The sequence below is a fragment of the Macaca mulatta genome, chromosome 4, assembly GCF_049350105.2.
Source record: "Macaca mulatta isolate MMU2019108-1 chromosome 4, T2T-MMU8v2.0, whole genome shotgun sequence".
NCBI lineage: Eukaryota > Metazoa > Chordata > Mammalia > Primates > Cercopithecidae > Macaca > Macaca mulatta.
In genome coordinates this window covers 69,626,884-69,643,833 of record NC_133409.1, presented here as the reverse complement: position 1 = coordinate 69,643,833, position 16,950 = coordinate 69,626,884, and the positions used below count along the sequence as shown (strand labels likewise).

The window sequence follows — 16,950 nt, the reverse complement described above, 5'->3', positions numbered from 1 at the left end:
CATTTGAGAATCTGACCAAACGATGGCTCCTTCTCCTCAGGAAATAGGGACATATGTAAAAATCACAAAATTGAATTGAATAACATTTCAGAGTTTGCAGACACCTGAAATCTTTCCACAAACTCCTTAAGAATCCAGGAATTCCAGGATACAATACCCAAAATGGCTAGCAAGGCATCCTTCTCACCTTATCTGTTTGTGTGTTTTCATGAAGAATCCTTGTGTCGATGGCGGCAGCCAGCAAGTTATTGGCAGCAGTGATGGCGTGGATGTCTCCAGTCAAGTGAAGGTTGAACTAGAGAAATAAGATATCTATTTACTTATTTTCAGAAATAGGGTCTTGCTTTGTCACCCAGATTGGAGTGCAGTGGCGTTATCATAGCTCACTGTATCCTCAAACTCTTGGGCTCAAGCAATCCTCTCACCTCAGCCTATTGAGTAAGCTGGGCCTATAGGTGCACACCATTGTGCCTGGCTAATTTTTGAATTTTCTGTAGAGACAGGGGTCTTGCTATGTTGCCTAAGCTGGTAATGAGCTCCTGGGCCACTGTGCCCGGCTAAGACATCTTCCTATTTGTTTTAAACAACTGTGGAATTTAAGGACTGAATAAAATAGCACACAAATTACATATCCCTATGATGAGCTGAGTCTATAGGAACGCCTAAATCAGAAAATCAAGGTCAAAGTCTTCCACGTGACAACAAAGAACCTTTGAGCAATCGCTCAGATCATAAATTCTTCCATCCTCAGGTTAAGGCAAAACATTCTGATGAATTTAATAATGAATCTCCTTATAGTCACTCACTTTACGTTTCTTCCTTGTTTTATTATCTAGAAACAGTATCATATCAAATATACTTTGAAATGAAGCAGGGCATAAAATAAATGGTAACAATAAAATAATATGAAATATCACAGAATTTTGGAGAAATAAAGTATTTTACCCTCATGACTCTACTCATTTTGTTATTTTCCTTCCAGTCTCATGAGCACACATGATTATCACGTGTAGAATCAGCTTCCTACAAACTTCCAAGTTTCCTTTTTCACAAAACTTTTTCTATAATAATCTTGTGTATAATTTATAGAAGCTGTATATGGTAGATGTACCAAAAGTTTCAGGCAGGATACATACGCTACTACCAAATGTTCACTTTTACAAGGAAGGCCACAGTTACAAAGAATACACACAAATAGCTTTTCCTTTTTTTAAAAAAATTAATTGCTAATGAGTAATATATTTTCGGGAGAGTAGTTACTAGGTTAAAAGAGCTCTCTTTCTTTTCGTTTTTTTTGTAGAGATGCAGTCTCACTATGTTGCCCGGGTTGGTCTCAGACTCTTGGGCTCAAGGGATCCTCTTGCTTCAGCCTCCCAAAGTGCTAGGATTCCAGGTGTGCGCCACCGCACCCGGCCCTTGGGATCTTGATAATATCACCAAATTGCTTTTTGAAAGGGATGAAGTATTTTTGTTTTATTTTATTTTTTTTGAGATAGAGTTTTGCTCTATCACCTAGGCTGGAGTGCAGTGGCATGATCTCGGCTCACTGCAACCTTTGCCTCCAGGTTCAAGCAATTCTCTTGCCTCCTGAGTAGCTGGGACTACAGGCGCCCGCCACCATGCCTGGCTAATTTTTGTATTTTTAGTAGAGATGTGGTTTCACCATGTTGGCCAGGCTGGTCTTGAACTCCTGACCTTGTGATCCACCCGCCTCAGCCTCCCAAAGTGCTGGGATTACAGGTGTGAGCCACTGCACCTGGCCATTGGGATCTTGATAATATCACCAAATTGCTTTTTGAAAGGGATGAAGTGTCATCCACAAAACACTAGTAGTAGATCAGTTACTTCAGAAATAAAGTAACTTTTAGACTAAGAAATAATTTAATAGTTGACAAAGTGTTATTCTTTTTAAAGCTGCATTTCCTTAATTTCTTGGAAGGTTAAATATTTTCTTGTTAAAATTTTACTTTATAACATAAAATAATGCTAACTGGAGAAAACATGAAAAATTACATATGTGTATATATATATTTTATAAATATATATTTATACTTTTAAATGTTGGAATCATAACACCATAACAGTTTACACTTTAGCTCTTCCACTCTCAATATAGCTAGCATTTTTACATCATTAAATAGTCTTCAAAATATAGTTAACTTGAGGTCCTATTATTATCCCCCCATTTTTTAATGTTATAAACTATGTGAGGGTATATTTAATTTAAAATGATCTATTTTCTCATATATTCATTTTTTCCTTAGGGTGCACTAAAAATGAATTTATTTGGGCCAAAGGATATGCACGGTAAAGTACTTAATATGTATTTCTACCCTTCTCCCAGAAGTGTTTTTATCAACATACACTTCCCAGCAGTGTGTGGGAGTCCATTTCAATTTCTTTGCCAAAATTTGGTATCATAACTTTTTTGAAAAATCCAATTTTGTCAACTTGACAAGTAAAATGGTAACTGATAGTAGTTTTATTTAATTTATTTATTTATTTATTTAGAGATGGAGTCTCGCTCTTGTTGCCCGGACTGGAGTGCAGTGGCGTGATCTCGGCTCACTGCAACCTCTGCCTCCCAGGTTTGAGTGATCCTCCTGCCTCAGCCTCCTGAGTGGCTGGGATTACAGGCGGCTGCCACCACACCCAGCTTATTTTTGTATTTTTATTACAGGCGGGGTTTCCCCATGTTGGTCAGGCTGGTCTCCAACTCCTAACCTCAGCGATCTGTCCACCTTGGCCTCCCAAAGTGCTGGGATTACAGGAATGAGCCACCGTGCCTGGCCTGATAGTGGTTTTAATGTAGATTTATTTACTTGATGATTGGTGAAGATGAATATGCATTTAGTTAATATTTCTTTTCCGATGTTTCTATTGAACCCTTTGGCCATCTCACAACTGGAATGTAAGTTTTTCCTTCCAGCCGTCTACTTGATGTCCACCTGCATGTTTCATAGGCCTCTACACTGACTCCCTCCTTCTGACTACCACCCTCCACCATACCCCACACTACACAGTTCAAACCTCATACCATCACTCTCCTGTTCTCTGCCTCAACAAATGAGTCTACTGAGTTGCTCAAGCCAGTACCCTGGATGTCATCCTTGAATCCTCCCCTTTTCTCACCCCTAACATCTAATCCTGCACACATCAGCAAACAAATCTTAAACTGTTTTTTCCTCTTTTCCATCCTCACTACCCCATCCTAGGCCAAGCCACTGCCATCTTTCCCTGGGCTACTTCCATAGTCTTCCTCCTGGATTCATCGTGTCTACTGAGAGGCCCCTGGTCCCTTCATCACACAGAAGAGAGGGTGATTTTAATAAAACTCAATCTGCATTGTGTTATCTGTCAAGATCCCTTCAATGGCTGACCTTGGCACTTCAAATAAAATCCAGGTTCTTGGCTACAAATTGCAATTACCCAACAAAGCTGGCGCCTGCACACTTCTCTACCTCAACCCCCCAACTCCCGCTGGCCCACGGGGCCCCAGCCAGCCTGGTGTCCTCCACTTCCCTGAACAGGTCACACCCTTTCCTGCCTCAGGGCTTTCCCACCAGCAGTTCCCACTGGCTGAATGCTCTCCCTCATTCTTCACAAGGCTGGCTCCTTCTCATCCTTCCAGTCACAGTGTTTTCACTTTCAATTCCTCAGTCCATCTGGAATTTATTCTAACATTTTCCCCTATGGTGATTTATTATGTTCCGTCCAGTACATATTGTCTGTGCCTGGCACTCAGTCAACAAACATCCCCTAAGTGTCAGGCATAGTGCTCAGAGTTGGGAGGATACAGACGAAGAAGAGACTGGAGGCACTCAACTTCAAGGAACAAACTTGCCCGAGTGTGTCTGGCCCACTCCACCCTCATAAAGTAATCCTCTTGGCCAGGCGTGGTGGCTCACGCCTGTAATCCCAGCACTTTGGGAGGTGGAGGCGGGTGGATTACCTGAGGTCAGGAGTTCAAGACTGGCCTGACCAACACGGTGAAACTCTGTCTCTATTAAAATACAAAAATTAGCTGGGCATGGTGGCAGGCACCTGTAATCCCAGCTTCTCGGGAGGCTGAGGCAGGAGAATCACTCGAATCTGGGAGGCAGAGGTTGCAGCGAGCCAAGATTGCACCATTGTGCTCCAACCTGGGTGACAGAGCGAGACTCCATCTCAAAAAATAAAATAAAATAAAATAAAATAAAAAAGTAGCTCTCTCCTCCAAGCCACACAGCTGATGCCTTAAACCAGTGGGACACCAATGTCCTTCCAATTTGCTGGCTAAACCCGAGCCATTCCCCTGTGTATGCCCCTTGTATGCCACCTCTAATTTGGCCTCCTGGTTCTGGGTCTGGCTTGTGAATGTACCCATCCCCATTCTGACCTGAGGCCCGGGACGATTTTTCTCAGCAGTGCCTCGGACTACTCTTTCTCACTGCTACTCCCAGTACTTGAAGTTTATACTGATTTTCTCTTTAGCTTCCCTGACACTCAGACCTCCCTGGGTAAACACTTCCATTCCTTTAACAAAGTCAACAAATACTTTCTAGTGAGTTCCTACTATGTGCTGGGTACTCTGCTCAATGCTGGGACCTGAGACCTCAAGAAAGGCCCACGACTCGCCACAGCCAACTGAACCAGATAGCCATAAACACAGAGGGAGTCTGTGGGGTAGAGAAGAACCTTGACAAAACCCCTAAGCTGGGTAAAGAGGACAGAAAAGGAAGAATGTTCCAGGCATGGGAAAATCCTGGAACCGAGAGAGAACAGGAAAAGAGTCTGCAAGGGCTGGGCACGGTGGCTCACGCCTCTAATCCTAGCACTTTGGGAGGCCAAGACCAGCGGACTGCCTGAGCTCTTGAGTTCGAGACCAGCCTGGCCAACACGGTAAAACCCCATCTCTACTAAAATACAAAAAATCAGTCAGGCACGGTGGCAGTTGCCTGTAATCCCAGCTACTCAGGAGAATGAGGCATGAGAATTGCTTGAACCTGGGAGGTGGAGGTTGCAGTGGGCCGAGATTATGCCACTGCACTCCAGCCTGAGCAACAAAGCAAAACTCTGTCTCAAAAAGAAAAAAAAAAAGTCTGTAAGGAGCTTGACGCGGTAGAAAGAAGGCAGGCGGGGACCTGCGGACAGGGAAGCAGGAGCAGCCGCCCACGAGGACCTCCTGTGCTGTGCTGGAGGGTGACAGGCAATGGCAGAGATGACAGAACAGGAAAGTGACCTGCTCAGATTTGGGTTTTGGAAGATTGCCCAGGCCCTGAATGATGAGGTGGATGCAGACAGTGGAAATGAAAAGAACTGGTCCCTGGTTAGTTACAGGCGACAAAGAAGAGGTTATGCGGAACGAAGGGGGAGTTCTTAGAGAAGTGGGAATTAACAACGTCAGGTCTTTTTGCCCATTTTCCTCTGGAACTCTTTTATTTTGGAGTCTTTCGTTTTTAATGGGACACTTCACAAATTTGTGTGTCATCCTCGTGCAGGGACCATGCGAATCCTCTCTGTGTCATTCTAGTTTTAGTATCTGTGCTGCCGAGGCACACACTGGAGCCTGAACTGACAGAGGGGAAGCGTGAAGTCCTCGTGAACTCGGCAGTACAGCAGATGATCGAGAGAGGCACAGACCCACATTCTCTCATCCAGACCCGCAAGACCAGCAGGGTTTTAGGGTTCAGAATATTTTGGAGTTTAGGAAGGCAGTATGATTTACATGTAGTTTATTTGTAAAACACCCCAAGCAGGGGCTAGGTCAGCACCTGTTAATCAAAAATAATTTTTCTACAGCAATGTATGTGAATATTCACGCCAAGTAGCACATACAAAATCCATATAATTATAGCTCATCACAGTCAATACTAGGGTTTGCCACTGCATGAGTTATGCAAACATTTTGGGGTTTCAGAGCCTTAAGGACTTTGGGATCGTGGAGGAGGGTCTGTGGGCCTGTGTGGATGGGAGTGGAGACAAGATGTCAGAAGGAGACACAGTGATAGCTCACCGGCATCTCTTCAAGGTCTTACCTCCTCCATGGGGATGACCTGGGCGTATCCACCACCCGCGGCTCCTCCTAAACAACAGAGCAAGCGGCATTTCAAACGGGTCACCAAGTACAGCTGCCACGATGGACACAGCCCAAGGGACACAGCTCCCCAAACCCAACAGAGAGGCGTCACACCCAAGATGAAGTAACAAAAAGCAGTGAGAGACACTAATGGTTATATCCAAGCAGAATAGAAAAAAAAAAAAAAAGTTGACACTTTAACTATACCTCTGTTTCTTTGCTTAAAAAAAAAAAAAGGTAAAAATAGAGCAGATGTCATTACTGTAAAACATACCAGGATATGAGAATATTTTGTTAATTTATTATTAGATCTCTGTGACTATACTTTATCTAAATCAATTGTACATGATTTCATATCTGAGAAAACTTTGTTTAAAAAAAATACACTGCAGCTGGGCGAGGTGGTTCATGCCTGTAAACCCAGCACTTCAGGAGGCTGAGGCGGGTGGATCACTTGAGGTCAGGAGCTCGAGACCAGCCTGGCCAAAACAGTGAAACCCCATCTCTATTAAAAATACAAAAATTAGCTAGGCATGGTCACGGGCGCCTGTAGTCCCAGCTACTTGGGAGGCTGAGGCAGGAGAATCACGTGAAACTCGGAGGCAGAGGTTGGAGTGAGCTGAGATTGCACCATTGCACTCCAGCCTGGGCGACAGAGCGAGACTCTGTCTCAAAACAAAATAAAACAAAACAAAAACCCACCGCATAACCACCTCAAATGAATAAATTATAAACTTCAATTTATTTCAGATAATAGTATGTGAGATTTGTCATGCTGCACAGCCCTAAAAATGTTGGTTGTTAGAGTAAAAGGACTCCTCTTTCCTAAAGCAGTAACAGCACCGCCCATGTGTGTATCATTTGGCAGTAGCCCTCATTCTTTACCTGCTTTCTCATTTGATCCTCTCAACAACTGGGTGAGCCTGGTGCCGCTCTCAGCATTTTGGACTTTTAGAGATGCGGCTCCGAGAGGCTGTGACTGGCTCAAGTGGTCAAGGGTCACATCACGGTAGGAAACACAGCTGTGACCAAAACCTCGGCCTCCTCACCCCAACCCTAGTGTTCATTCCGCTACACGACGCATGACACTCTGAGTTATCAGTACTTAACGAGATACGTTTTTAATATGTGTAACAGTAATAGAAATATAATATTCTTAAAAAATCATGAAGTGCCAAAGACAAACTGTAATTGCAGCAATAAATACCATTGTAAAGTGAGTTAAGGAATGATTTCATGATAAATCAAGGAAGAAAGAGTAACAAATGGGAAAGTGCCAGATCCCAGCCCAACCACAGCCAAAGAGGAATTTCATCACAACTCGCCGTCCACAGCCAGTCCGTCTCCAGAGAGCTCTGCGGGCCCCACACAGCAACTCCAGTGAGCCGAGACTAAAGCAGAGGGAAAGACCTTTTCCGAGACTGGGATGATCAAACACCGATATGGATGGCCGTGTTTCAAGATCACTTGGCAAAGAAGGTCCTGATGAAATGGGAGACTGCACTGAGGTGGGAGCCTTGAGCAACACAGCCTCAGGAACCGGCTCCCGAGGCGTCCAGTGAAGCCCTGGCAGCTCCCACTGCTCACTTCCATGCGCAGGGGGACCAACGTGCGGCGACCACTATGTACTGAGTGCGCAGTGAAGAAATGTATCAAGTCCCCTGAAAAGTCTTAACTCTTTATCTGTTGACAATGTTCTTTTTACAATTTGCTCCCCCCAACTTTGCCCTGAAAAGTACACTAGTTGTTAAAGACAGTACCTTTCACTCCAAACGTTGGTCCTTGGGAAGGCTGCCTCAGACAGGCAAAGGAGTTGACATTCAGGTGTGCAGTCAGCGCCTGCACAAGCCCAATGGTAACTGTGCTCTTCCCTTCTCCAAGAGGGGTGGGTGTAATCCTGAGTCCGGGAGGAGAAAGTGAATTTTATAATATTTCCCAATCAATGCAAAACCAGCCTAAGACACTAGAATCAAATCTGGGGGTGCTCATTCCAAAATGCACTCCAGAATTTAATTTCTCAGGCTATTATGGTCTACCCCATCACACAGACCAGGCATAAGCTAAAGTCAAGATACAGACACACCTTTACCAAGAGACCAAAAAGGAAAAGTTATTGGGCAGTGCTAATAACAACATCAATTTCAAGAAAGGCCATAAAACCATTTGTCAAAATGGTTTAAATAATTAAGCTGATGGTGGCATATCTTGCCAATGAGTATGTAGCACTTGTTCTTCCTGAGCCATTTATTGGGGCAGGGTGTGGGCACAGGGCCTATGGTGTGGGCACAGGGCCTAGCTCAATGGTCCTTGGGTGAGTAGGGCACTGCCAGACTCTCAGGATTAGAAGGGACCCTGAAGTCCCCACTTGTCCTTCTCCTTCCAGATATCCCTGCCCAGGGCTTCTCTCTGCCATGCTTGAACACACATGGTGATAAGGTCATGACCTCCGGGGTGGCCCACTCATTTCCAGACAGCTGTTATAGTTCGAAAGTTCTTTGTTCTAAAGAGAAGACATCTGCATTCTTGTTGTGTCCTACCTCTTGGAGTCTACACACTAAGCCTGATCCCTTTCCATATGACAGTCCTTCAAATAGTAAAAAAGTCCACAGCCCCTGTGCATACTACGGCAGAAACTTCTGCTCTTGAGAAGCTTATTGCTGATGACAACACTTTGCAAAACCAAATGTTCCCATGTTCATAACATCACAGTATTAGGTGTTGAAGAGAGCCTATTACATTAGTAAGTAAGGCCTCATAAAATTGTTCTTTAGAACACCATAAGCATCGTTAAAAATTTTAAAGCCTGTCATTTAGGTTTGCAATTTGGTCTTCCATGAGTTACTGTGAGCCACGTTGTCAAGGATACCCAACCACAACAAATCTAATAGAGTCTTCTAACCTACAAAACCTAGGGATGTAACCGCAAAGAAGGAATGTCTTTAGAGGCGTCATCGCACCCTGCAATTCCATGAGTCATTCATTCAGCAAGTATTTATCAAGTACTGCTATGTGCCAGGCACTGAGCTAGACCCTGGGGACACAATGATGAGCCAGTCAGACTCCATCTCTACCCTCACAAGCTTCCAGCTGATCTGAATACATCAGCAGTTATGATAACTGTGACAAACACTAAGACAGGGAAATAGGGCAGTCAGAATGAATTATGAGGGGACATGGAAAAAGGATCTAACTAGATTTGAACATCTGGGAATGTTTCCTGTAGGAGGTAACATCTTAGGTGAGACCTGACAAATTAATAAATGTTAACCAGATAAAACTCAGAGTGGATTGGGGCAGTTAATAGGAGAGGTGATACGCTTCATATTTATGGGGTTAATTATTTGTACCCTCACTTGATAGATGAGGAAACTGAGGCACAGAGTTTAAGCAACCTGCCCACAGTCACACAGCTAGTAAGCAGCAGAGCTGGGAGGCAAAGCCAGCCATCTGACTTACCCAGGTTCTCCATGGATGGAAATCATAACTATAATTAGCCATTTAAAGCATGGAATGGGTAAGATCACCCAAGGACAGTGCAGCAAGTGACAAAAGGGATAAGGACAGAAGAGTTAAGTACATTTGCTTGTAATGAGTTGTCAGAAGAAGAGAGTCCAAAAGGAAACTAGGAAGGCATAGTATAAAATAAGAGAACCCGGCTGTGTGCAGTGGTTCATGCTTGTAATCCTAGCACTTTGGGAGGCCAAGGTGAAAGGATTGCTTGAGCCAGGGAGTTTGAGACCAGCCTGGGTAATATAGTGAGACCCTGTCTCTAAAAATACAAAAAATAAAAAATAAGAGGACCCTGGAGAAGAAGGCCGAACATGATAGGAAGTCTCAGAAGGAGGCCAAGGATAAGACTGTTTCCAGAACAGGAAACTCAAACGCCACCGAGGCAGGAAGCAGGATGAGGACCGAGAGTGGTCGGTGGATTCAGCAAGAAGGAGGTCGCTGGTACCTGCTGTGGCCAGGAGCTGGTGAGCCTATCCTGACACCGCTGCATGGAAGAAACCTAAGACTCCTGAAGCCACACGACCCTGGCTTATCAGTCACCTCTGCATCTGTCTAAATAGCAGATTTGCAGTGGGGTCCACGTGAAGACTGAAAGTTATACAAAGATATTAATACTTCTGCTCGGGGTCAACTTTCTGTTTTCTTGGATACAACATCAACAAGGGCAGTTAAAAGCCCACAGGCATCACAATCTTAGAAGAGTCTGAAAAGAAATTGTGGCATCAAATATGGTGTCATTTAAGTACTGTACTGAGCATTTGTTGTTTGCAAAGGACTAAGTGGTTTACCTAAACTGTGTCACATGAAGGATTACATTTTCATTCCCAAGGATATGCAAGCATAGCTGCCCAGGAAAGCCAAAAGCAGACACGCCCAGAGATGACCTCCTCAAAACTCCAGCTAACCATCCAATTCTTAATTAGAAACACAGGACTGCTCAGCTTTCGGCCAACTAATACAATTCGGGAAAATCACAAAGTAGGAAGTATTTATTGGGAGCAATAAAAGGAGAGCTACAATAAAAAACAACTAATTTCACCTCCTTCCTGTGTTTGGTATCAAAATTTGGTTCAGTTTTTCCCCCAGTATCTTTAGCTCAGATTCCAAATCATCAACAGTGATATAGAAAAGAATGAGCACGAAGGTAATCTAATTTCTCTTTCTTTCTTTCTCTCTTTTCTTTTTTTCTTTTCTCCTTTCTTTCTTTCTTGCTTTCCTCTTTCTTTCTTTATTTCTCTCCTCTCTTTCCTCCTCTCCTCTCCTCTCCTCCCGTCTCCTCTCTTCTCACTGCAACCTCCACCTCCCGGGTTCAAGCAATTCTCCTGCCTCAGCCTCCTGAGTAGCTGGGACTACAGGCATGTGCCACCACACCCGGCTAACTTTTGTATTTTTAGTAGAGATGGGGATTCACCACGTTGGCCAGGCTGGTCTCAAATTCCTGACCCTGTGATCTGCCCGCCTCAGCCTCCCAAAGTGCTAGAATTACAGACACGAGCCACTGCGCTGGGTCCTCTAATTTCTTTTTCTATGGCAGCTTAGAGTTCATAGAGATGGAACTGTGATTTTTGTTCATTACCTTCCTCCACTTCTCCCGGCAGATTTCTGTACTCCCTCCCTGATATCTAGAGCATTGATTACTTGATTATTCTAGAATTTTTCAGATGGCTTCATGATAAGCGTTCTGACGTGCCTGTCTCGCCTACCAGGCCACACACTTGCTAAGGTAAAGGACAATGCTCACCCTCTTTGCACCCCGATCACATCACCTGTTCAGGGCACAGACCAGCAAAAAAGGGTTAATGAAATGACGCTTTTTTTTTTTTTGAGATGGAGTCTCACTGTGTTGCCCAGGCTGGAGTGCAATGGTGTGATCTCTGCTCACTGCAACCTCCGCCTCCCAGGCTCAAGCAATTCTCCTGCCTCAGCCTCTTGAGTAGCTGGGATTACAGGCACCCGCCACCACGCCCGGCTAATTTTTGTATTTTTAATAGAAACCAGTTTCACCATGTTGGCCAGGCTGGTCTCAAACTCCTGATCTCAAATGATCCGCCTGCCTTGGCCTCCCAAATGTTGGGATTACAGGTGTGAGCCACCATGCCCTGCCAGAATGATGTCTTTTTTAAGATGAGTATTATTTATTGGCAGCTACAGAAAGAATTGTCAAAGTACCCGTGACCATTTGGACACAATCTGAAAACAAGTTTATAATTTACTCAAAGGTCAAAAAGATGGCTTATCCAGAGAGAAGTGGTAAAACTTTGAACTATTCTGAAGACCCAGAATCTTGTTGAATGGTACCACTGCCATTAGCCATAGGCCTAACCATGCACTCCAAAACATATGCTCAAGTAGCATATGAACATAAATCATCCATTCCAGGCAGCTTTAGGGTCTAGGAGGTTTTCAAAGCCTTTTATTATCTAACAGTAAACCCCATGGTGCATTTGGTGATGTTTCTCATTACACTTGACTTAGGTAAACGGTTCAAAGGCCCTGTGGGAAGTGGTTTCTTCTAAATACCTCTGTTTCGTTCTGGAAATAGCACAAATAAAAGAAAATCTCACAGATATTTAAATAGTTACTCAAGGCAGGAAAGCAAAATCTTAGAAAAGTCAGATTATTTTTACGTTGTACCAAAATAAAGGGTTGGTTGAAACATTTTTTAAAAAATCCAATCAGGTATTTGGCCCTCTGCAGGAAAAAAAAAAAAAAGATGAAATGATGTGAATGATTCAAATTTTTCCTTTTCTTTAATGTGAAATTCAGTCTATTCCGAGATCAGTTTGGGCTTCCTTTTTAGCTGCTCTGTCCAACCAATTCAGGGAAATTCTAGAAACTTCTGCACGGAAATGGGTGCAGGCCTGATGGAGACTGAGATTCAAATGCCCTGCAGCTGCACTCCAAGTCAAGTTCTCAAACAAAATTCCTTTTCATTAGTGTAACTGGGAAAATATGTAAAACTCATGAGTCCCTAAGATTCTTTTGGCGTATTTCCCTGAACAATTCCCAATACTTTTCATTTTGTCAGGCAAAGCAAATAAAGTGATGTGTAGGTGTAAATACCATGCGATGTGTAGTTGATGAAACGCAGATGATTCTGACTGAATAAGAAATCCTAAGGTTTGAAGAATGGCTTTTTAAAAGACTTAATCTGTTCTGCATTTGAGTTATTAATAATAGAAGATTTTTAAAAATCTCATTGTTTTATATTTTAATCCCATTGGTGATATATTTAAATCATATTTCTATATAAATTCAAATATATAATAACAAATATATTGTTATTTAGTTTTATTTAAAAATTACTTGGGTATTTGAATTCTTCTAAAGCATGGAAAAAGATTTATAGTGTTCAGAAAAAGACAAAAATGGTATTTATAGCATGATCTCAAAGTGTAAAAAGATGAATGTATAAATAAAATATTGACTTCTGAGAGACTTAGCTATCTCCTTTTTACTTTTCTTTATGTTAAATTTTTTACAATAAGCTAATATTATTTTCAGAATTAGAAAAGACTTATAGAAAAAGGAAATAATTCTCCATTTAAAGGAGGGGTCATTTATATTTTTAAAGAAGTTGCAACAGTGCATATAATGGTTTGATAATGTCACTTCCCCCTAACACTTGACCTGGTCAAATGTAAAAACATGAAGGTGATTTTTATTTCAAATTAACTTTTCACTTTAGATTACAAATGTTGCTTTAAGCCAGCGCTGCTTTTTGCTGTTTGTTTGTATTTTTTAAAGATCTATGCTGCTCAGACTGGTCTTGAACTCCTGGCCTCAAGTGATCCACCCACCTCAGCCTCCCGAGTAACTGGAATATAGGCACAACCCACCATGCCAGGCCCACTTTAGACTACAGATAAAATATTTGCCTGTGGTCTGAACTGATCTCAATCATTCAGCTATTAAAGGATTAGATACTGATGACAGTTTACAGCCCTAAAAAATATATCATTTGTTGTGTTGGGGAGAAGGAGCTGTTCATTCTTCCCTTATAGAATCCAGTACGGCTATTTCCTAAAACTCTTCAAGCTCTGTCACGAATGCATACATATATCATAATCTTACAAGCATGGTTATTTTTTCCCAATATAGTTTAAAAAAAAAGAAGCCATTTAATTTTGTTCCTTCAAAGGTCTTTGTTAGGTAAAGAAACTTCTATCAGAATTTCAGAAAAAGAATTGTTGATCCCTTGGTGTTTACTCTGTTCTTGAAAATTCATGTTTAATCTTCTTTTTTATTTACAACATGGCAGGCCAATTTCAGCTCAATTATACATATTAATGCTAGCAAAGAGCCAATGTGGAGAAATGTTCTACTGGCCATGGACCGCATTGGCTGCAACCCCAGGCAGCCGTGCTAGCTAGCATTCTCCAGCATGAAGCTGGAGGCCCAGCTTTGTTTACAAGTAAGGAGCCTGACAACAATACCATCACAGATTTGTTTTAGAAGTATCAGTTTTGTGTTCCAAGGTAAGGTCAGGGCCATCCATGTCTGGATTTCTGATTTTATTGACAAGCCCCAAATGGAATAAAGCAGAGGGAATGGATAAGAAAATCTGCTGCAGGATTCTTCCTTCATAAACAGACAACACATCCCACCAAGTTTTCCTTAAGTGTTCCTATCTAGACAGGGTGAGAAATCCTGCAAACCCACCTACCAAGATCACCCGAGGCCGGGAAGAAGGGAACCAGTTCCACAAATCAAATGCTGTGTAAAGGTCTTGTCATGGCCACGAGTTTGTTTATTCATTGTAAACAAATATGCATCAAGCATACTGCCATAAAAGCAACCCTGACTAAACTGTGCCCCATACTCGGAGACCCCAGAGCCAATCTAACCAGAGGCAGCTCCTTGCAGGGTTTGGGCCCAGAGGGTGCCTGCAGGTGGAGCCAACCCCTCCCCTCAGCAAGGAACTTTCCCACACTCGATTATGGGGACATTAAGTTTGGGGTTCTAGGATGGAAAGGGCCTCAGGAATCTAACTGCAGTGAGCCTGGAAGCCTGAGGGAGAAGGGTGAAGCCACAGGCAACCAAGGTGTGCAGCAAAGGATGAATTCCTTACAACGCCAACTGCTGAGAGATTCTGAGATGCCCTGGCTGTCTGTCCCTCTTACAAAAATATCTACAGAAGCTGGGCAGGATGGCTCACACCTGTAACCCCAGCACTTTGGGAGGAGGAGGCGGGCAGTTCCTCCTGACCAGCTGAGGCCAGGAGTTCAAGGCCAGCCTGGCTAACATGGCAAAACCCCATCTCTATAAAAATACAAAAAAAATTAGCCAGGCATGGGGGTGCACGCCTGGAATCCCAGCTACTCAGGAGGCTGAGGCACAAGAATTGCTTGAACTCAGGGGGTGGAGGTTGCAGTGAGCCAAGATCACAGCAGTGCACTCCACCCTGGGTGACTTTGTCTCCAGAAAAAGAAAAGAAAAGAAAAGCTACACAAAGAGAAGGAGAAAGAGGAGAGGAAAGTGGGAAAGGAGGCGGGAAAAGGGATTTGAAGAAATCACTATATCATTAAAGAGGTGATATTGTTTTGGATGATATTTTTGCTTTATTTGTAGTTATAAATAATTGAACTCACCTCTGGGGATTTTTCCTAAGGAGATAATTAAGCAGATGCACAAATCCACATGCCCAAGGTTGTTAATTCTAGCAGTTTAGAATGACAAAAATTGGGAACACTTTAATTGCCCATCAGTAGAAAATTGGTCAAATAAGTTGTGGAACATCCCTATTCTATGTTCAAATTATTTTTCTGCATCAATGCCCTTGAACGATTAGAAACACTCAGTACTACCAGTGGCTGAGCCAGGGCAGCACTTATTGATGGAACTAGAGGTACCAGAAGATGTGTAAGATGGGATCTCCACCCTCATCCTGGGCATTTTTGCTACTCCCCCAGCCCCTGCTTCCCAACACGTTTAAGAATCTGGGATGTGGTCAGGTGTGGTGACTCATCCCTGTAATCCTAGAACTTTGAGGGGCCAAGGCAGGTGGATCACTTGAGGTCAGGAGTTCGAGATAAGCCTGGTCAATATGGTGAAACCCCATCTCGACTAAATATACAAAAATTAGCTGGGCATGGTGGCGCATGCCTGTAATCCCAGCTACTCGGGAGGCTGAGGCAGAAGAATCGCTTGAACCCGGGAGGCAGAGGTTGCAGTGAGCCAAGACCACGCCACTGCACTCCAGCCTCGGCAACAGAGCGAGACTCTGTCTCAAAAAAAAAAAAAGAAACTGGGATGTGAGTGATAGAATGTTATGTTGTCATGAAAAATGGTAACATAGCTCAATATTCACTCACATGGAGCTCAGTATGCCACATATGCTCGAATAATCAGGTTGCTTACAGAAGAGCATGCGAGCTTGATCTCATGGCTGAGACTCTAGCAGCATCACAACAGTCCTTGCAGGTCAATAGTTGTTTCCTCTGAGTGCTTGGGTTTGGGATGTTTTACTTTTTTACTTCTGTTTTCTGAATTTTTAGAATATTTTTACAATGAAACTACATTGTTTTTATAACCAGAAAAAGAAATAAAGAAAAAAGCACTTATATTAATAATTAAATATGTAAAAACAAATTACCTAGGAGTCAATTCCGGTTACAAGAAATGTCTCTGCCTGACAAACAGGTTTTAGTGCCTGAAGCCTTGGCCTATACATCATAAGCAATAGTCACTGAAATCAAATTTCAAGGCAACAAAGGAATTTATATGGTCTCACGATGTTCCCTCAGGTCACATTGAATAAATATTTGAAATCCCTTGCTTTCTATCATCTTTTCAGCTAGTGAATGTACTTCTTTTTTTAAAAAGAAGAGGAAAAAAGCAAACACTCCTTTTCATAAAAACTATGAATTTGTCTTTTATAAAATAACCAACACAAGTGAAAATGGCTCAACATTAGTTCTGAAATGCAGAAGAAGGCAAATAATGAGCTTTTGTAATGTGAATATATCAGTAAGATCAAGGATATTAACAGGAAAACATGTTTCATACGATTATCTGTACCTTTTCCATTAAAATATTTCAAGTAGAATGCACAAAACAAATTGCTGAGTTCAAAATATTTTACTTTCAATTCCTATCTTGATTTTTATAATGAAAAATGAAATTAAAAAAGCCAAGGGGGAGCAGGGGTAATAACAACATAATATGAGAAACAAAAGAGAAAGCACTGCAACTTGTTTGACTTTATATTTTGTAGAGCTGACTAATTTGCTCTGCACTGAAAATAAAAACTTACCTCACACCAAATAAAGAAATGCCAGATGAAATGGACAAAATGTCAAATGTGAGAATAGGATGGATTGAGGGGTACAAGGACAAGGGTACAGGGAAGAGTTTTGTAAAGATGTCTGCTTGGTCAAGTG

The 16,950-nt window shown here is 42.5% G+C and overlaps 1 protein-coding gene and 1 non-coding gene across 7 annotated transcripts in view; both read right to left on the bottom strand.

Moving 5' to 3' along the window:
* MTHFD1L (methylenetetrahydrofolate dehydrogenase (NADP+ dependent) 1 like) overlaps positions 1 to 16,950 on the bottom strand; it is a 231,075-nt gene that overhangs the window by 154,309 nt on the left and 59,816 nt on the right. For all 6 annotated transcript variants that reach the window (XM_015137112.3, XM_015137113.3, XM_028847236.2 and 3 more), the window contains exons 12-14: positions 7,819 to 7,955; positions 6,018 to 6,064; positions 188 to 295 (exon numbers count right to left, since the gene is read on the bottom strand). In XM_015137112.3, the coding sequence (XP_014992598.2) occupies positions 188 to 295; positions 6,018 to 6,064; positions 7,819 to 7,955 (292 nt within the window). The remainder of the gene's footprint in view (positions 1 to 187; positions 296 to 6,017; positions 6,065 to 7,818; positions 7,956 to 16,950) is intronic.
* LOC114677811 (U6 spliceosomal RNA) lies at positions 5,436 to 5,540 on the bottom strand. The gene has a single exon (XR_003729255.1). It is a non-coding gene; the product is annotated as a U6 spliceosomal RNA (small nuclear RNA).